Source organism: Streptopelia decaocto (assembly GCF_964273445.1).
Source record: "Streptopelia decaocto genome assembly, chromosome: 11".
Taxonomy (NCBI): Eukaryota; Metazoa; Chordata; class Aves; order Columbiformes; family Columbidae; genus Streptopelia; species Streptopelia decaocto.
In genome coordinates this window covers 9183046-9195391 of record NC_138666.1, presented here as the reverse complement: position 1 = coordinate 9195391, position 12346 = coordinate 9183046, and the positions used below count along the sequence as shown (strand labels likewise).

The window sequence follows — 12346 nt, the reverse complement described above, 5'->3', positions numbered from 1 at the left end:
AGAACCCAAATAATTTTCAAATAAAAGTACCTATAAAAAATGGAAGCAGTCAAATAATTTTAAATCACTTTATACCACAAAGACGCAGAACCCCAATCACTTCCAGGCTGAAGCTTTTACCAAAAAAAAAAAGTGCTCCAGGAAATTTAAATTGTGATGTACAAGGAAAAGGGCCTTTAAATTATTTGATACTTGATTTTTTTTTTCCTTTAAGATTTTATGTTTATGTGCAACTCAAACATCTTAGTTTTGTTGAAATGAACCAAGACGTTTGATTGTATAAACTTGTAAAAAATTATATTAACCCCTGCCACAACTGTTACTGGTAGGACATTTCATGATCAAATGCATATATCCTGGTGTAGGAATTCTCAGTACTTTTATTATTTTGTGTAGCTCAGACAAAAACCAAATACAATATAACCCAATAAAGAAAATACCTTAAACACTAGAGTTATTCTTTAACCTGTCTCTCTGATAAAAATGGACCTCTTCAGATCCCCCAAATCTAATTTATGTTGGACTTTTTAACCTGGTCAGTCTAGAGAGATGCAAAAGCGTGTTCTTATATGCTTTGTGTCTGGGAATTAAAAAAAAAAAATGACTCTGACTTGTCTCAGCTGCTTTAGTGATCACATTTGGATGTCGATATAAGTTGCAAAAGCAAGATCAAAGGCGGACTCACCTTTTTTGCAACCTTTCATGTGTTTTATATTTATTGCTTGTGTCTACCTGTTGAATCTCATGTGGAACAGATTATAGACTCAGTAAATACAGATAACTAGAATTGATAAATGTAATGAAATACTGTCTACAGTGGGGAGGCTACAATAACACATTGTTTCCCAATCACTGCAGAAACCCAACTTGATTTAAACTGCAGATTTCAAAAGCAATGGTTAGTTTATCCTGGAGGTTTCATGACGAAGGCTGAGGGATACAACCATCCGTGTGTTCTCATACCTCAGGACTGACAGCTGCCTCTGCACATAAGGAAAAAAAATATCATGTTCTCATGGGTACAGATAATTTATCGAACATTTTCTGTGATGATTGTTTCTACAACCAACCAAAAAAAGGCCTTGAAATATATAACAATTAACTTGCACTATGTCCCAGCAGCATCATTCCTTGATGGGTGAGAGACAGGTCTAGTGTAAAGAAATAGGAAATAGGTGTTCAATAGGATGTTAGTGGGGCATTCTCCAGTACTCATCTCATTCTCAATGTGTCAGGATATTCTTTGGTTTCCTAAGAAACCAAAGACCCCATGTGGGGTCAATAGCTGTATCTTTTACCTAAAAGATTTCATTCAGTCTTTAAATGGCAGGCAATTATAAGAGAAAGGGTTATAGACCAAGGGCTTGGTTTCATATTTTTTATGTTACAATTAATTTACCAGGCTGAATTTCCACCCCCTCCCTTGCTTTGGCTACTAAATGTTGATCTTTAATAGGTATCATGTTCCTAGCATTAAGGGGTTTTATTTCTTTGGAAAGGTCATTCTTGTTGTAATGTCACAGTTAACACAAAGGGGCCTGGAAGCTTGAGAGATTTTGTTTTATTGTGATGTGCTCAAAAATGTTCAACTACTTGCTGTCTTTCCCCCAGGATATGCTTTCTCTAAACTCAGAAGAGTTAGTACAAGTTCTTTTAAATTTTTGACTGTGTTCTTGCAATTCATTAAAAATATTCCTCAAGTATCATCTTGTGCTGCCAAAAAGCCCTGGGTCATTTTTTATCCTTTCTAGGATAGTGGTGCTTTATTTTGACAGGCATACGGGGGGAGGGGGGCACGAAAGGACTTAATTGAATTTACTGCAGTGTAATTATATAGCTCAGCTTAATAGGTTGATCTTCTAAAATCTATAGAAGTGTGTCCCTTAAGAAGGTCAAGCAGGCAGGTAACAGCTAATCTACTTTCATTTTCCTTCCTGGAATTTCTGTTCTATGGGTTATGAGATAAAGGTACAATAGGTATTATGTCTAAGTGTGGTGTACTGTGTGGGGTAACATACTGCAAATCCAGTGACCTCAGTCCTTACATCTAATAAAGGCTTAAATTACCTCTGTATGTGTGTGGTTGGTGTTTGGGGTTTTTTTGCTTGTCTGTGGTTTTGTTTGTTTGGGTTTTTTGTGTGTTTTGTGTGGTTTTTGTTTTGGGTTTTGGTGTTTTTTTTTGTTTAAATAAACAAACAAAAGCGATCTATTCACTACACTAGCTTTTAAGGCTTTCCCATATCTGCAGGCAAAAGTTAGCATATAGGTGAGCAGTTTCTGGTTTGTACTTTTTCTCACTTTGTTGATTCCGAAGCTCAGTTCCATCTCCTATAGGCGTATATTATGTGCATAATGTAACAATACCATGTCCTTTTAATTTGCTAAAAAGAGACCTCTTGGACTTGAACTTCCCCAACTGGAATGAAAACTGGCACACCTTTGATTTTCTAGAGCTGGTAAATAGGCCAACCAGAAGAGGTGCTATATTCCACCATGTATCGCGTGGTTTTTGGTCTGGTGTCTGAGATTGTATAAGCCTTGTTCTCTTATTGCTTAAACATGTTTTTCGTGGTTCCCTCTTGTAACACTTGAAACCACTGGGCAGTTTCAGTTCTAGGTGGTAGGCTGAGCTCTAAGTGTCAAGTTCATATGAGTTTCATAAAAAGCAGAAGCTGCTGAGAAGATGGAGAACGTGTTGACATCCCCACTGAAGGGAAGACAGAGGTGATTAACAGGCCCTATCCTTACTAAAAGAGAAGACACTTATGAGTTGCTTTTTTAAAAGAGAAATCAATAGGAAGCCAGTCTTCAGAACTATTTATTTTAATACTATTGTACTACTATTGTTCAGTATGATTTATGGTAAAGAAAAAATAACCCTGCGATGTGCAGATAACTTTGGGCAAAAAAATTGTCTGCAGTTGTTCTACAGAATGTGTTGTCCTCTTCCTATAAAAAATCAAATAAAAGAGTGTCAAAATTGTTAGACAGGTTTGCTTTGGGCTTTTTGCCTTGTAGCAATTTCTCAATTTTTATTATGAGTCTTTGAATGTGAGGCTTCACCCCCACCAGTGCTTTTGCTTGAATCAAGGGAATTAATGTATTCACTTTTAAGCACCTCACATTCATGACTGTGTAAGACAAGCTCAGAAAATGTTCCACAAATGTTTTCTTGAAACTGAAAAACTTTTTCATTGCTTCTCTTTGTACTCTTATGAGTTCAGGGTGTAGGAGATTGGTTCCTGTTGTTGTAATGTTGCCAAATGATAGCAATGTGCATATGTTCAATAGTCAAAATCATGCTATTCTTAGCAAGCTCATTTTTGGTTTTAGCTTACCAGTGCAAAAGGTAAATGTTGGATGTTACCCTACGTTCGGTTTTGTGGTGCTGTAATAATTGCTTTATACTATTACTTTGTGGAGTATAAAGGAGACGATGGATGGAAGGTTGCACCTTTTTTGATAATCATCACACTGTTGGGAAATTAAACATATATCATATTCCTTATAGTTCCCAGCTATCCTATCCAAAACTCGCTATCTACTCAAAGAAATATGATTTTAATTTTTTCTCTAATAGCTGTTGCCACATCAATGTTTTCATGTATGAAATAATGACTTTGCCCCATACAACTGTGTGTGAAGGGTTATAAATATGTTTAAACAAGTCTTAATTTATTTTCTTGGTTTACAAAGAGAGACTCATATTTTCATTCACTTAAGTGCTTCATGAAGTCATTACTGCTGGAAAATAGGATCAACCTGTTTAGTTCATTAAGTGATAAATAACTAAAATGTTTGGTATAAGCAGATCTTTGGGCAGGTTATTGTTGTAATGTGGTTTAGGTTTCAGTAATTTCATACCTTGTGGTATAACCAGATCAGAACTCAGACTTTCAATGTTTCTTCTTTATGCTTCTTTCACTGGTACAGCAGTGCTGTTGAATGGCTCATTTGCATTATTCTGTGCCCTGTAAAATGAATTTATTATACAGTTTCTCTAAATAGGCTAATTAGTTGTAATCTTAATCCAGTAGTGCATGGGTTTCAGCAAAATATGATTACTTTTTTTGTAACACCTAAAATAAAAAAATAATGGTGGGGCCCAACATGTCCTACCATGATTTGTAGATATTTACTTGTTAAAGAGTTGAGTACTTTAAAATATGACAAGTAACACACTTTGGCCTCTTATCACTAAAATCCTTAATGAGCCTGTGTGATAGTTATTGCCTGTATTACGAAAATCTGACCAATATTCAGATACATCTACACAGATGAACCAATAAGTTGATCCTGTGCTCTGAGCCATCTTTGGTCTGGAAGCCACCATCTACCAGCAAATCCCGAGTCTCTGCTAATAAGCTCTGTTGAGAGGGAGGTTAAGCCTGGGCTCTGTGCTGGAAGATGCCTGCACTTGTGAGCAGAGTTGGTTCCTGTCTGTTCAGAAAGGGCATAGACAGATTTAGCAATGCACAATGGTTTGCATCTGCGTTTGTGTTTCATAAAGATTAATCATGACCGTGTTTGTAAAAGCTGCTTAACACTGTTGTAGCTACATGGAGGCAGCATCTCTGTTGATGTCAAATTTTTCAGCTCTCTGTTAGTTAATTTTAGAGTGATTCTGATCCATCAGTATGCCAAGATTTTAAAAAGTAGAAGTGGAATTTTAGGAAGCATTAGACAACATATTTTGGGCTTAAGGAAATATTAATATCACTTAACAGACCACAGAGAATGTTTATCTAGAATTCTTGGTGTATTTTGCACATGTGCAAACTGAAGCAGGCACAATGAAAGGTTACTGAGATGATCAAAGGAATATGTTTTTATAGAAGGAGATTGAAAGAGCTTGGTTTGTATAGGCTAACAAATTGAAGAGTTAAAGAGGAGAAAGGTTAATCAAGTTATAAGACAAGACTTATACAAGAATACATAGCTGTAAATTGCCCACAAATTTGTTCTCGAAACTACAAAATGACCATCGGAATAAGGGTCCAGAATTGTGGGATGTAGGAAGAATTACTTGTGATCAGGGTCAAATGTTCTGGCCAGGAAACTGTATGTTGGACTTGCTTCTGTGACAGCTGAGGTGGTTCCTTCCAGGCTTTGTACAAGGCTTTTCTAGCATCCCAAGTCAAGGGAACTGCAAGATTCCTATACTTCTGATGTGTGGAAGATGCATTAGTAAGACTCGAGTAAAAACTTAATTTTAAGGTGCAGTTTCATGGCAGCTTAACCAGCCTAAGTGTAGACTGTGATGGTCCCACACCTGACCATGTTTTTCTGGCTGCACTATTCTGCAGGCACCGGCTGTCCCTGAGCTTCCTGGTGACTCGATTCAAGGAGCAGATGGGACTGGAAGAGCAGAAGCAGCGATTGGCATCTGGGGAGAGAGGAATGGTCACAGCTGTGGATTCAGGCAGGGATGCCATGGATGTGCTCGCACACTTTCTAGTGCACTGGTTGTATGGTCCTTCTTGACCTCAACCAGTGTGGACTTGAGTTGGTTTGGGCTCTGAAGAGACCTTGGGGTCATATCTTAAAAAACGGATGATGCCACTTCCAGACATCATGAATTTCAGAAGGAAAGTAGCTGGTTATTCAGATACTAGTGCTGGTAAATTTCTTTTTGAATAACTTAAGCTGATCTTCAGTGTCATGGAAAACGCACACTTTTTACTGAATATGTGATAAAATTATTATAATAAACATACATTCAGAAGGAAAGTGCTCATAAAAAGAAAGTTCCTGTGTTAGAGAGTCTCACAAAAGAGTTTGTAATATTTTTTTTCCAGTTAATGGATGCCGACTGCAGTCACAGTGACAGGAGAACTGAATTCATTTGAGCCAATAAAGTGATGCTGATTTGCATTTTCATAGCCCACCCTTCACTACCCCAAGTGTGACTTTCACTTTTAGGACAGAACCATGCAGTAAATGGATATGTAGGCCTTTTAAAAGAATATTTATCATCCTTGAAGAATCTTAGTGCCAAATCTTAATAGCATTTCTTACAAAAATGACTTGAATTCACTATCAGATTTAGAGGTAGAGCTGCAGAGGTTCTGAATAATCTTTTTTTTTCTGAACATCTTTCCTGATAAAAAGGAGAGATTAAAGCCTAAAACAGGGAATACTTCCCCCCTGATGAAAATACTGAATAAAAAAATTCCCAAATCATAGTCCTGTAGACAACAAATTCTTGCAAAATAATTGTGTGTTTAATTTGGTCACTTTCAGGGATAAACAATTCACCATACCTTTATGTGGTGTTTAAATACCTTTGTTAATTATGCCAATCAGTGGATAAGTTATTCAGGCTTTTGGGGTTCTTTTCTTTTCCAATTGGTATTTTAAAATACAGAAGACAAGGAGAGCTTCATGTCCAGTCTGCATGTGATTTGATGAAACAATTGCCTTAGGACCTGCTTGACACTCTAATTGGAGTCTGCATAATTCAGAATCAGAACCTTATTTAAAGCAGCGCTCTCCTTATTCTGTTTAAGTATCCCTCTGTTAATTTCATTTAAATAACTCCCTCATTTACATCTTGAGTAAAAAACCTAAAATCAATGGATAGTTCTTACTGACTTGAGTGAAGGCAGGATTTCACCTTCTCTCTGCAAATTATTGTGACTCTGTAATAAACTTGTTTTTCCTCTCTGGCTGCTGCTTTATCCGTTTTTGTGGGTCTAGTGTTGAAGGACATGAAGACAGAAAGGGCTTTAAACTTCAAAGATCTTGATCTGCATGATAAAAATATTTTGTTAGGTGCAATTTAATTCAGTGTTGGCAGTTCTCGTTATTCTGATTACTTTTTTCTTCGGTTCTCAGCTTTTAAGATCACCATATTTTTAATGAAAATCTGAAGTTTTCATATGCAAAAATGAAATTTCTAGTTCTCATGCTTCCAGGAGAAAAGCTCAGAAGCATAGATTTTCAATACTCTCTTCTAAGTAAATGAGTCAAATGAATAAAAAAGAAACCCTGAAACCATAGTAAAAAAAACCAACCCAAAACAACAAACCAAAAACCCCACAAAAAAACAACACCTCCAAACAAACAAACCACCCAACCAACAAAAAACTTCTTTTCTCAGGAAGTGACTTATTGTTTTTGAACTTTTGAGATTCTTGCTGTTATTAAAATGAGTGTGATTTCTATTTTAGCTTTGTTTTTTGGCGGCTGGGGTGGCTTATGTTGGTTTGCTTACATCTCAGTTTTCTCTCCTCAGTTTTCTCAAAGGTGGAATGTGGTCTATAGAATATTGCTCCATGAAATGAGATTTGTTTGTATTTATTGTGTAAAATTCATGTCTGGGCAGATGGTTTTCACAGGTGCCATTTACATCACTATTTAGGTAAAGCCTTGCACAGGGAAGAATTTCACAATATAAGGATGTGTGCAGAATGCCACTAAGATTCTGAAGCTTATGCTTTTGCGGTAGTTGACCTCACACAGGCAGGGCTAATGAAGATATGAGTGTTTACAGTGGAAGGTGAGGAAATTCCTGTCTGGAGTGAGGATGTGGCCAATGAAACCTGAGTGGAGTTGCTTCATGTGCTGAAACTGGGCAAGAGAAAAAGGATATAAAGTCTTGGAAATTCTTTGGAAGGTAATTTTGAAGATTAACTTTCAGTCACCAGCAGAGGAGGCAGAGGAACCCTGGTTTTTGAGTTGTGGTAATACCCAAAGGTGCTTTAACATCAGGGGTTTCATTAATTTCCTCTGCAATATGGTATAAAATTGCCATCCTCTTTTGTTTCCTAATCCATGTTCTGTGTGAGCAGCTTTCAGTGCAAATGTTGAGGTCAGTCAAGGTTACCAGCATGTGTGAGCTGTTTTATTAATGGGGAAGAAAAAAAATGATGTTTCATAGGCTGGCTACCTCATCAGAAGTACAGTTCTAGCTCAGTGACCAAACTTGCCCAGGAGTTCTCTGAACTAGTGGCATTTTCGTGTAGTGACTGGTAATAAATTCTGAAAGACAAACTCTCAGGGTATTAAAAATGAATCTTCACTCTGTACATTTGTGAAAAGCAGTAGCTTATGAAACGCTTTGGTTCTGCTTGTCAGAGAATATGGGATCTGTAGGTCTGAGTAGTCACAACTCCCTCGTTTGCTTTTCAGACTTCTGCCCCTTCAGATTTTCATGAGCAAATGATGTTTGCTGCATAATTGTAATGCTCTTTCAAGAATGTGGCTTTTTTCTTAGTTATGGGTGAAGGATCCTTTTGTATTAATTGCCCCGTACTTACTTGAATAGATGCGTGAACAATATTTTTATATTCTGAATTCTACATACATGATAGTTAAAGATTATTTTCAGTGTATTTAGCTGAGGTCTTTAGACAGCTATCAGTCCTTAAACCCTTTTATTATGTCCAAAAAAATGAAATCTACATGGTGCTTAAATTCAGAATATATTCTGCTTTGAACAATATTCTTTTTGCCTTCAACACAAATCCACTTGGCTTATTTTTTTAAGGTATTTTAAAAGACTTTTTTTCCCAAAGCGAAGAACCTTAACAGAAATTATTTTAATGAGGCAGACATATAGTTCAACAGAAGAAATGTCTTCATGAGGAAAAATAAATTAAAAGAATAATTATGCTTTTAAAAGATAATTGATTAAAAACTCTTGCTGTGGTGACAAATTTAACATCTTCCCTGACATGTTGAGAAGAAGAAAGTGCCTGGAATTGCACAAGTAGAATAAAATGTTCCATTTCACAGCAAGGCCAAGCCAGAGGCTTGTAATTATTTCAAAGGGAGTAAAGGTCATTTTCTATTTGTTGCTTCTGTATTATGTGAGGCTTCTGTACCAGCCCTAGAGAAGTTAACTTATGACCTATTTAGATTGCCCAGATTTCAAAGTCAACTTATTCTGTCACAAATCTGATAAAGTCGACATGTTCTGTTCTTTAAGAACTGACACAGATGATGTCCAAAGCTGTTTTTTTATTTATAGCTCTGTAAGACAAGAGTTTCAACTTTAAGATGCCAGTGACTGGGAGATCAGAATGTGACTTTTCTCTTGCCGTGTTAATCCTGTAGGAGAAGGGTTGTTTGCAGTTAAATTTTAGCATATATTGCTGGGGCTATTTTTCTGGTGTGGTCATATATAAATTTGTTTCAGTTGTTGCTTGCATCTTGATCAGAAGAGTTTCCTTTCTGCTGCGATTGCATTTTTCTGCATATTCATTCAGTAGCACCGTGAGTCGGAAATACAGGTATTTCAAAAATGCACCTGTGCACATCAAAAATCTGTGCAGAAAATGCATGCGTTTGCCTCTCTGCGTGCATGTGACCATTTAAATGCATATCAGGCTATTTTTTAAAAATAATCAGTAATCAAGTTTTATGCACGATTTTGAGAGCAGGCTTTGAATATGTCAGTTCACGTTTGCACTTGTCTCATACTGGAAGGTGGAAGGGAACACATCCAATTCTTAACTCCCGTGTAGTCTAGAATCTTCAATAAAATCAATATATCAATGTCAATAATAGAATGAGGGATTAGGCACTGTGCTTTTAAGCCTTGGTAAGAAAGGCAGCAGTTACATGGATATATAGATGTTAATAATAGTCAAATGTATCGCACCTTGCTTGGTGTATTACTTTAAGTTTTCCTTCTGTTTCTTGGTTAATCCTTCAAAGGGACAAACATAGAGCAGGTCAGGATGGAAGGCAGGGGCGGCCATCTGCTGTGTTTGGCTGCCACCCGCTTAATTGTCATGAAATATTCTGGCTGTTTGTCGCAGTCTGTTAGCACTTCTAGCCAAGCTTTTACAGCAAGTATCAGTGACATGAAACAAATGATCCAGCAGTTGGTTTCAATAAGAAGAACTAATGCAGACCAGGTGCGACATTGCTGCCTTTGGTTTTTATAAATGGGATCACATAAAACTTATAGTGAGGGTGAAGTGCCCGAAGGGAGAGAGCAGATAACGTATTGCTCTGATTTAGCAAGTGGACTAGGAGTGGTGGTTAAGAGGGAAAGATGCAGATTTTTAAACCTTGCAGGACATCTCTCTAGGATCAGGACCAGCTTACCTAGATGAAAATGTGGTGGAGGTGGAACTGAGAAACGTGTGAGATGCTGCTATTGGGTTGGGAGAAGCGAGAGTACAGTTTGTCACCTGAGCTGAAGCAGAAAGGAGCTTTCTGCATTCACGTCTGGGGTTTAGGGGAGAAATGGTCCTTGCTGTACAGCTGAAGAGCTGTATTTGCAAAGATGTAATCATATATTGAAGGTGTCTTGAGTAAATAGACCCGTTTGTGCAGGGCCACTTGAATTTAGAAACGTACGTCATTCATAACCACTGTCTTTGACTGTTTACTTCTTGGTCACTATATGTGCTCTCTCAATTTGATTTTTCTTTGGCTGTCCAACAAGCAGCAGATTTGCCGTAATAAATTTTAGAGTTCTCTGCACACTAGCTGAAAGTCAGATTTTGAAAAACACCTTTGGAGGATCTGAAGTAGGAAATACTTTTGAAAATGCGATTACACACATGTAGGTTGAAAAATACACACATGTAGGTTGGCTTTTCCTACTCTTGAAATTTGCTTCTTTCGCCTCTCTCTTTAACCTTGTAAACTTCTTAGTAATTTTTCTACTTGTTGCCTCTTTCTTGGACATTCTTACCCCCATGCTCTCATTTAAAAGCTGCTAAAAAAAATAGATTTTCAGGTTGTTGTCTCTGTTCAGGGACAGAAGACAAACCTTCAGACACTGAGGTTAGCATTGTACCTCTTTCCAGCCAGTTTTATTTTGCTTTTAATCTTCCTCTTTTGCTCAGGTGTTCTTGTGGTAACAGGAAACGCTGACCATGTATTAACAGTGACACAACCTCTATTCAACTTTAACCTTTAGATCCACCTCCACTATGACACACACATTTCATTTTCAGCCTTCACTTGGTGTAAGCAAGCTTTTGATCTCAAGGAAGGACAAATTGTGGTTCAGATGAGGGGGAAAAAAATGGCAACAGTTTACATTTGTTAGCAAAGAAGTTCTTTTTATAAAGGAAACTTCTGTGATGTGAAACGTCACCCTTGAATACAGAATTCCTTCTGCAATTTGGTGATCAGCTTTCTGAAACTAAGTTTGCAGACCCTGATTTATGAATTATTTAAATCGACTGAAAAGTGTTTCGAGCGTGTATTTAAGCCTGGCTGTATTCACTTGTGACTTCTAGGAGCAACATTACATCCTATATTTTCGTGAAGACTGATAATAAACTCTACTGATAATCTGAACTTAACCTTGACAGCTACAGTTTTGTAATTTCCATGCTAGCCCACATATATAAAAACAGAAACCTTACATAAAAAGTTGTTCAGTAAGATTTGAAGGGGAAGTGTGATGTGATGGATGTTTTGTTTTATGAGCATGGAGCCCAATGTTTCGTTTTATTAGCACTGAGCCTAAACCCAGTATCGTTCCCAGAAGTCAACATGATGGATGAATGAGTGGATGTTAAAAGCATATTTCCCTTTTTTCCTCAGGTTCTGCTGCTTGCGTGTGCAGAAGATTTAGAATGTGTCCCTGGATTCCAGCAAAAGGTTTTTTATATTGAACAGCCATTTGAATTCACAGAGGACCAGGCAGTTCTGAACCGTATGTTATTTTCATATATTAGTATTGTGCAAAAATTGGAATTGCTTCTGTATTCATATCACTCCTGCCATTTATCAGAAAGCTTTTTTTTTTGTACACAAGGTTTTGAGTATTGCCATGATTCTGTCTGGGTTCCCCTGCATTGATCCTATATCTCTACAGACTTTAATCTGTTTCATGTATTGAAGATGGCAAAATACTATAAATAATCATTTAGGACAATATGAATATTGTGAAAAGTTGGAATCATCCACCCTTTTAAAAAGTAAATTTAGTCTGATTTTTTTTTAATAGTCTTTCCTATAATCTTGCAGGTCAGGGCTTCCCTATCAACATTTCGCTGTTAATTTTTCTCTGCAACTCAGATTTAGAAACTTATCTATTAGAAGTTGCATTCAAAGCTGGTTCAAGCCCAAGTCTTTCCATGGAATTCAGAGGAGGCTGGGTGAAGCCTGTGATCATTAGTGACAGCAAATTGTTAGGACACGTGTCCTACAACTGGGATATTCAGTAATATTTCCAATGACCAGGTGCCACTTTATAAAATCCAGTGTGGCACTGTATACTCAAAGCATTAAACTGAAGGAGACTTAAATGTCTTTCAGGCCTGGTGTTAGTTCATCCACATACTCTAGTGAGCAAGTGATACAACTTGTTCATTCAGTTCTGTGGCTTTTGGACTTCAAGACGATCCAACTAAGGTAGTACCTTATCCAA

At 37.1% G+C, this 12346-nt stretch overlaps 1 protein-coding gene across 4 annotated transcripts in view; it reads left to right on the top strand.

Annotated features, from left to right (window-relative positions):
* The window catches only part of CDH13 (cadherin 13), a gene marked incomplete at its 3' end in the record, with an annotated part of 467396 nt that overhangs the window by 83073 nt on the left and 371977 nt on the right, over positions 1-12346 (top strand). For 2 of the 4 annotated variants that reach the window (XM_082062394.1, XM_082062393.1), the window contains exon 2: positions 11518-11629. The exons of the other annotated variants lie outside the window; for them this stretch is intronic. In XM_082062394.1, coding sequence (XP_081918520.1) covers positions 11518-11629 — 112 coding nt within the window. The remainder of the gene's footprint in view (positions 1-11517; positions 11630-12346) is intronic. 4 annotated transcript variants of the gene reach the window in all.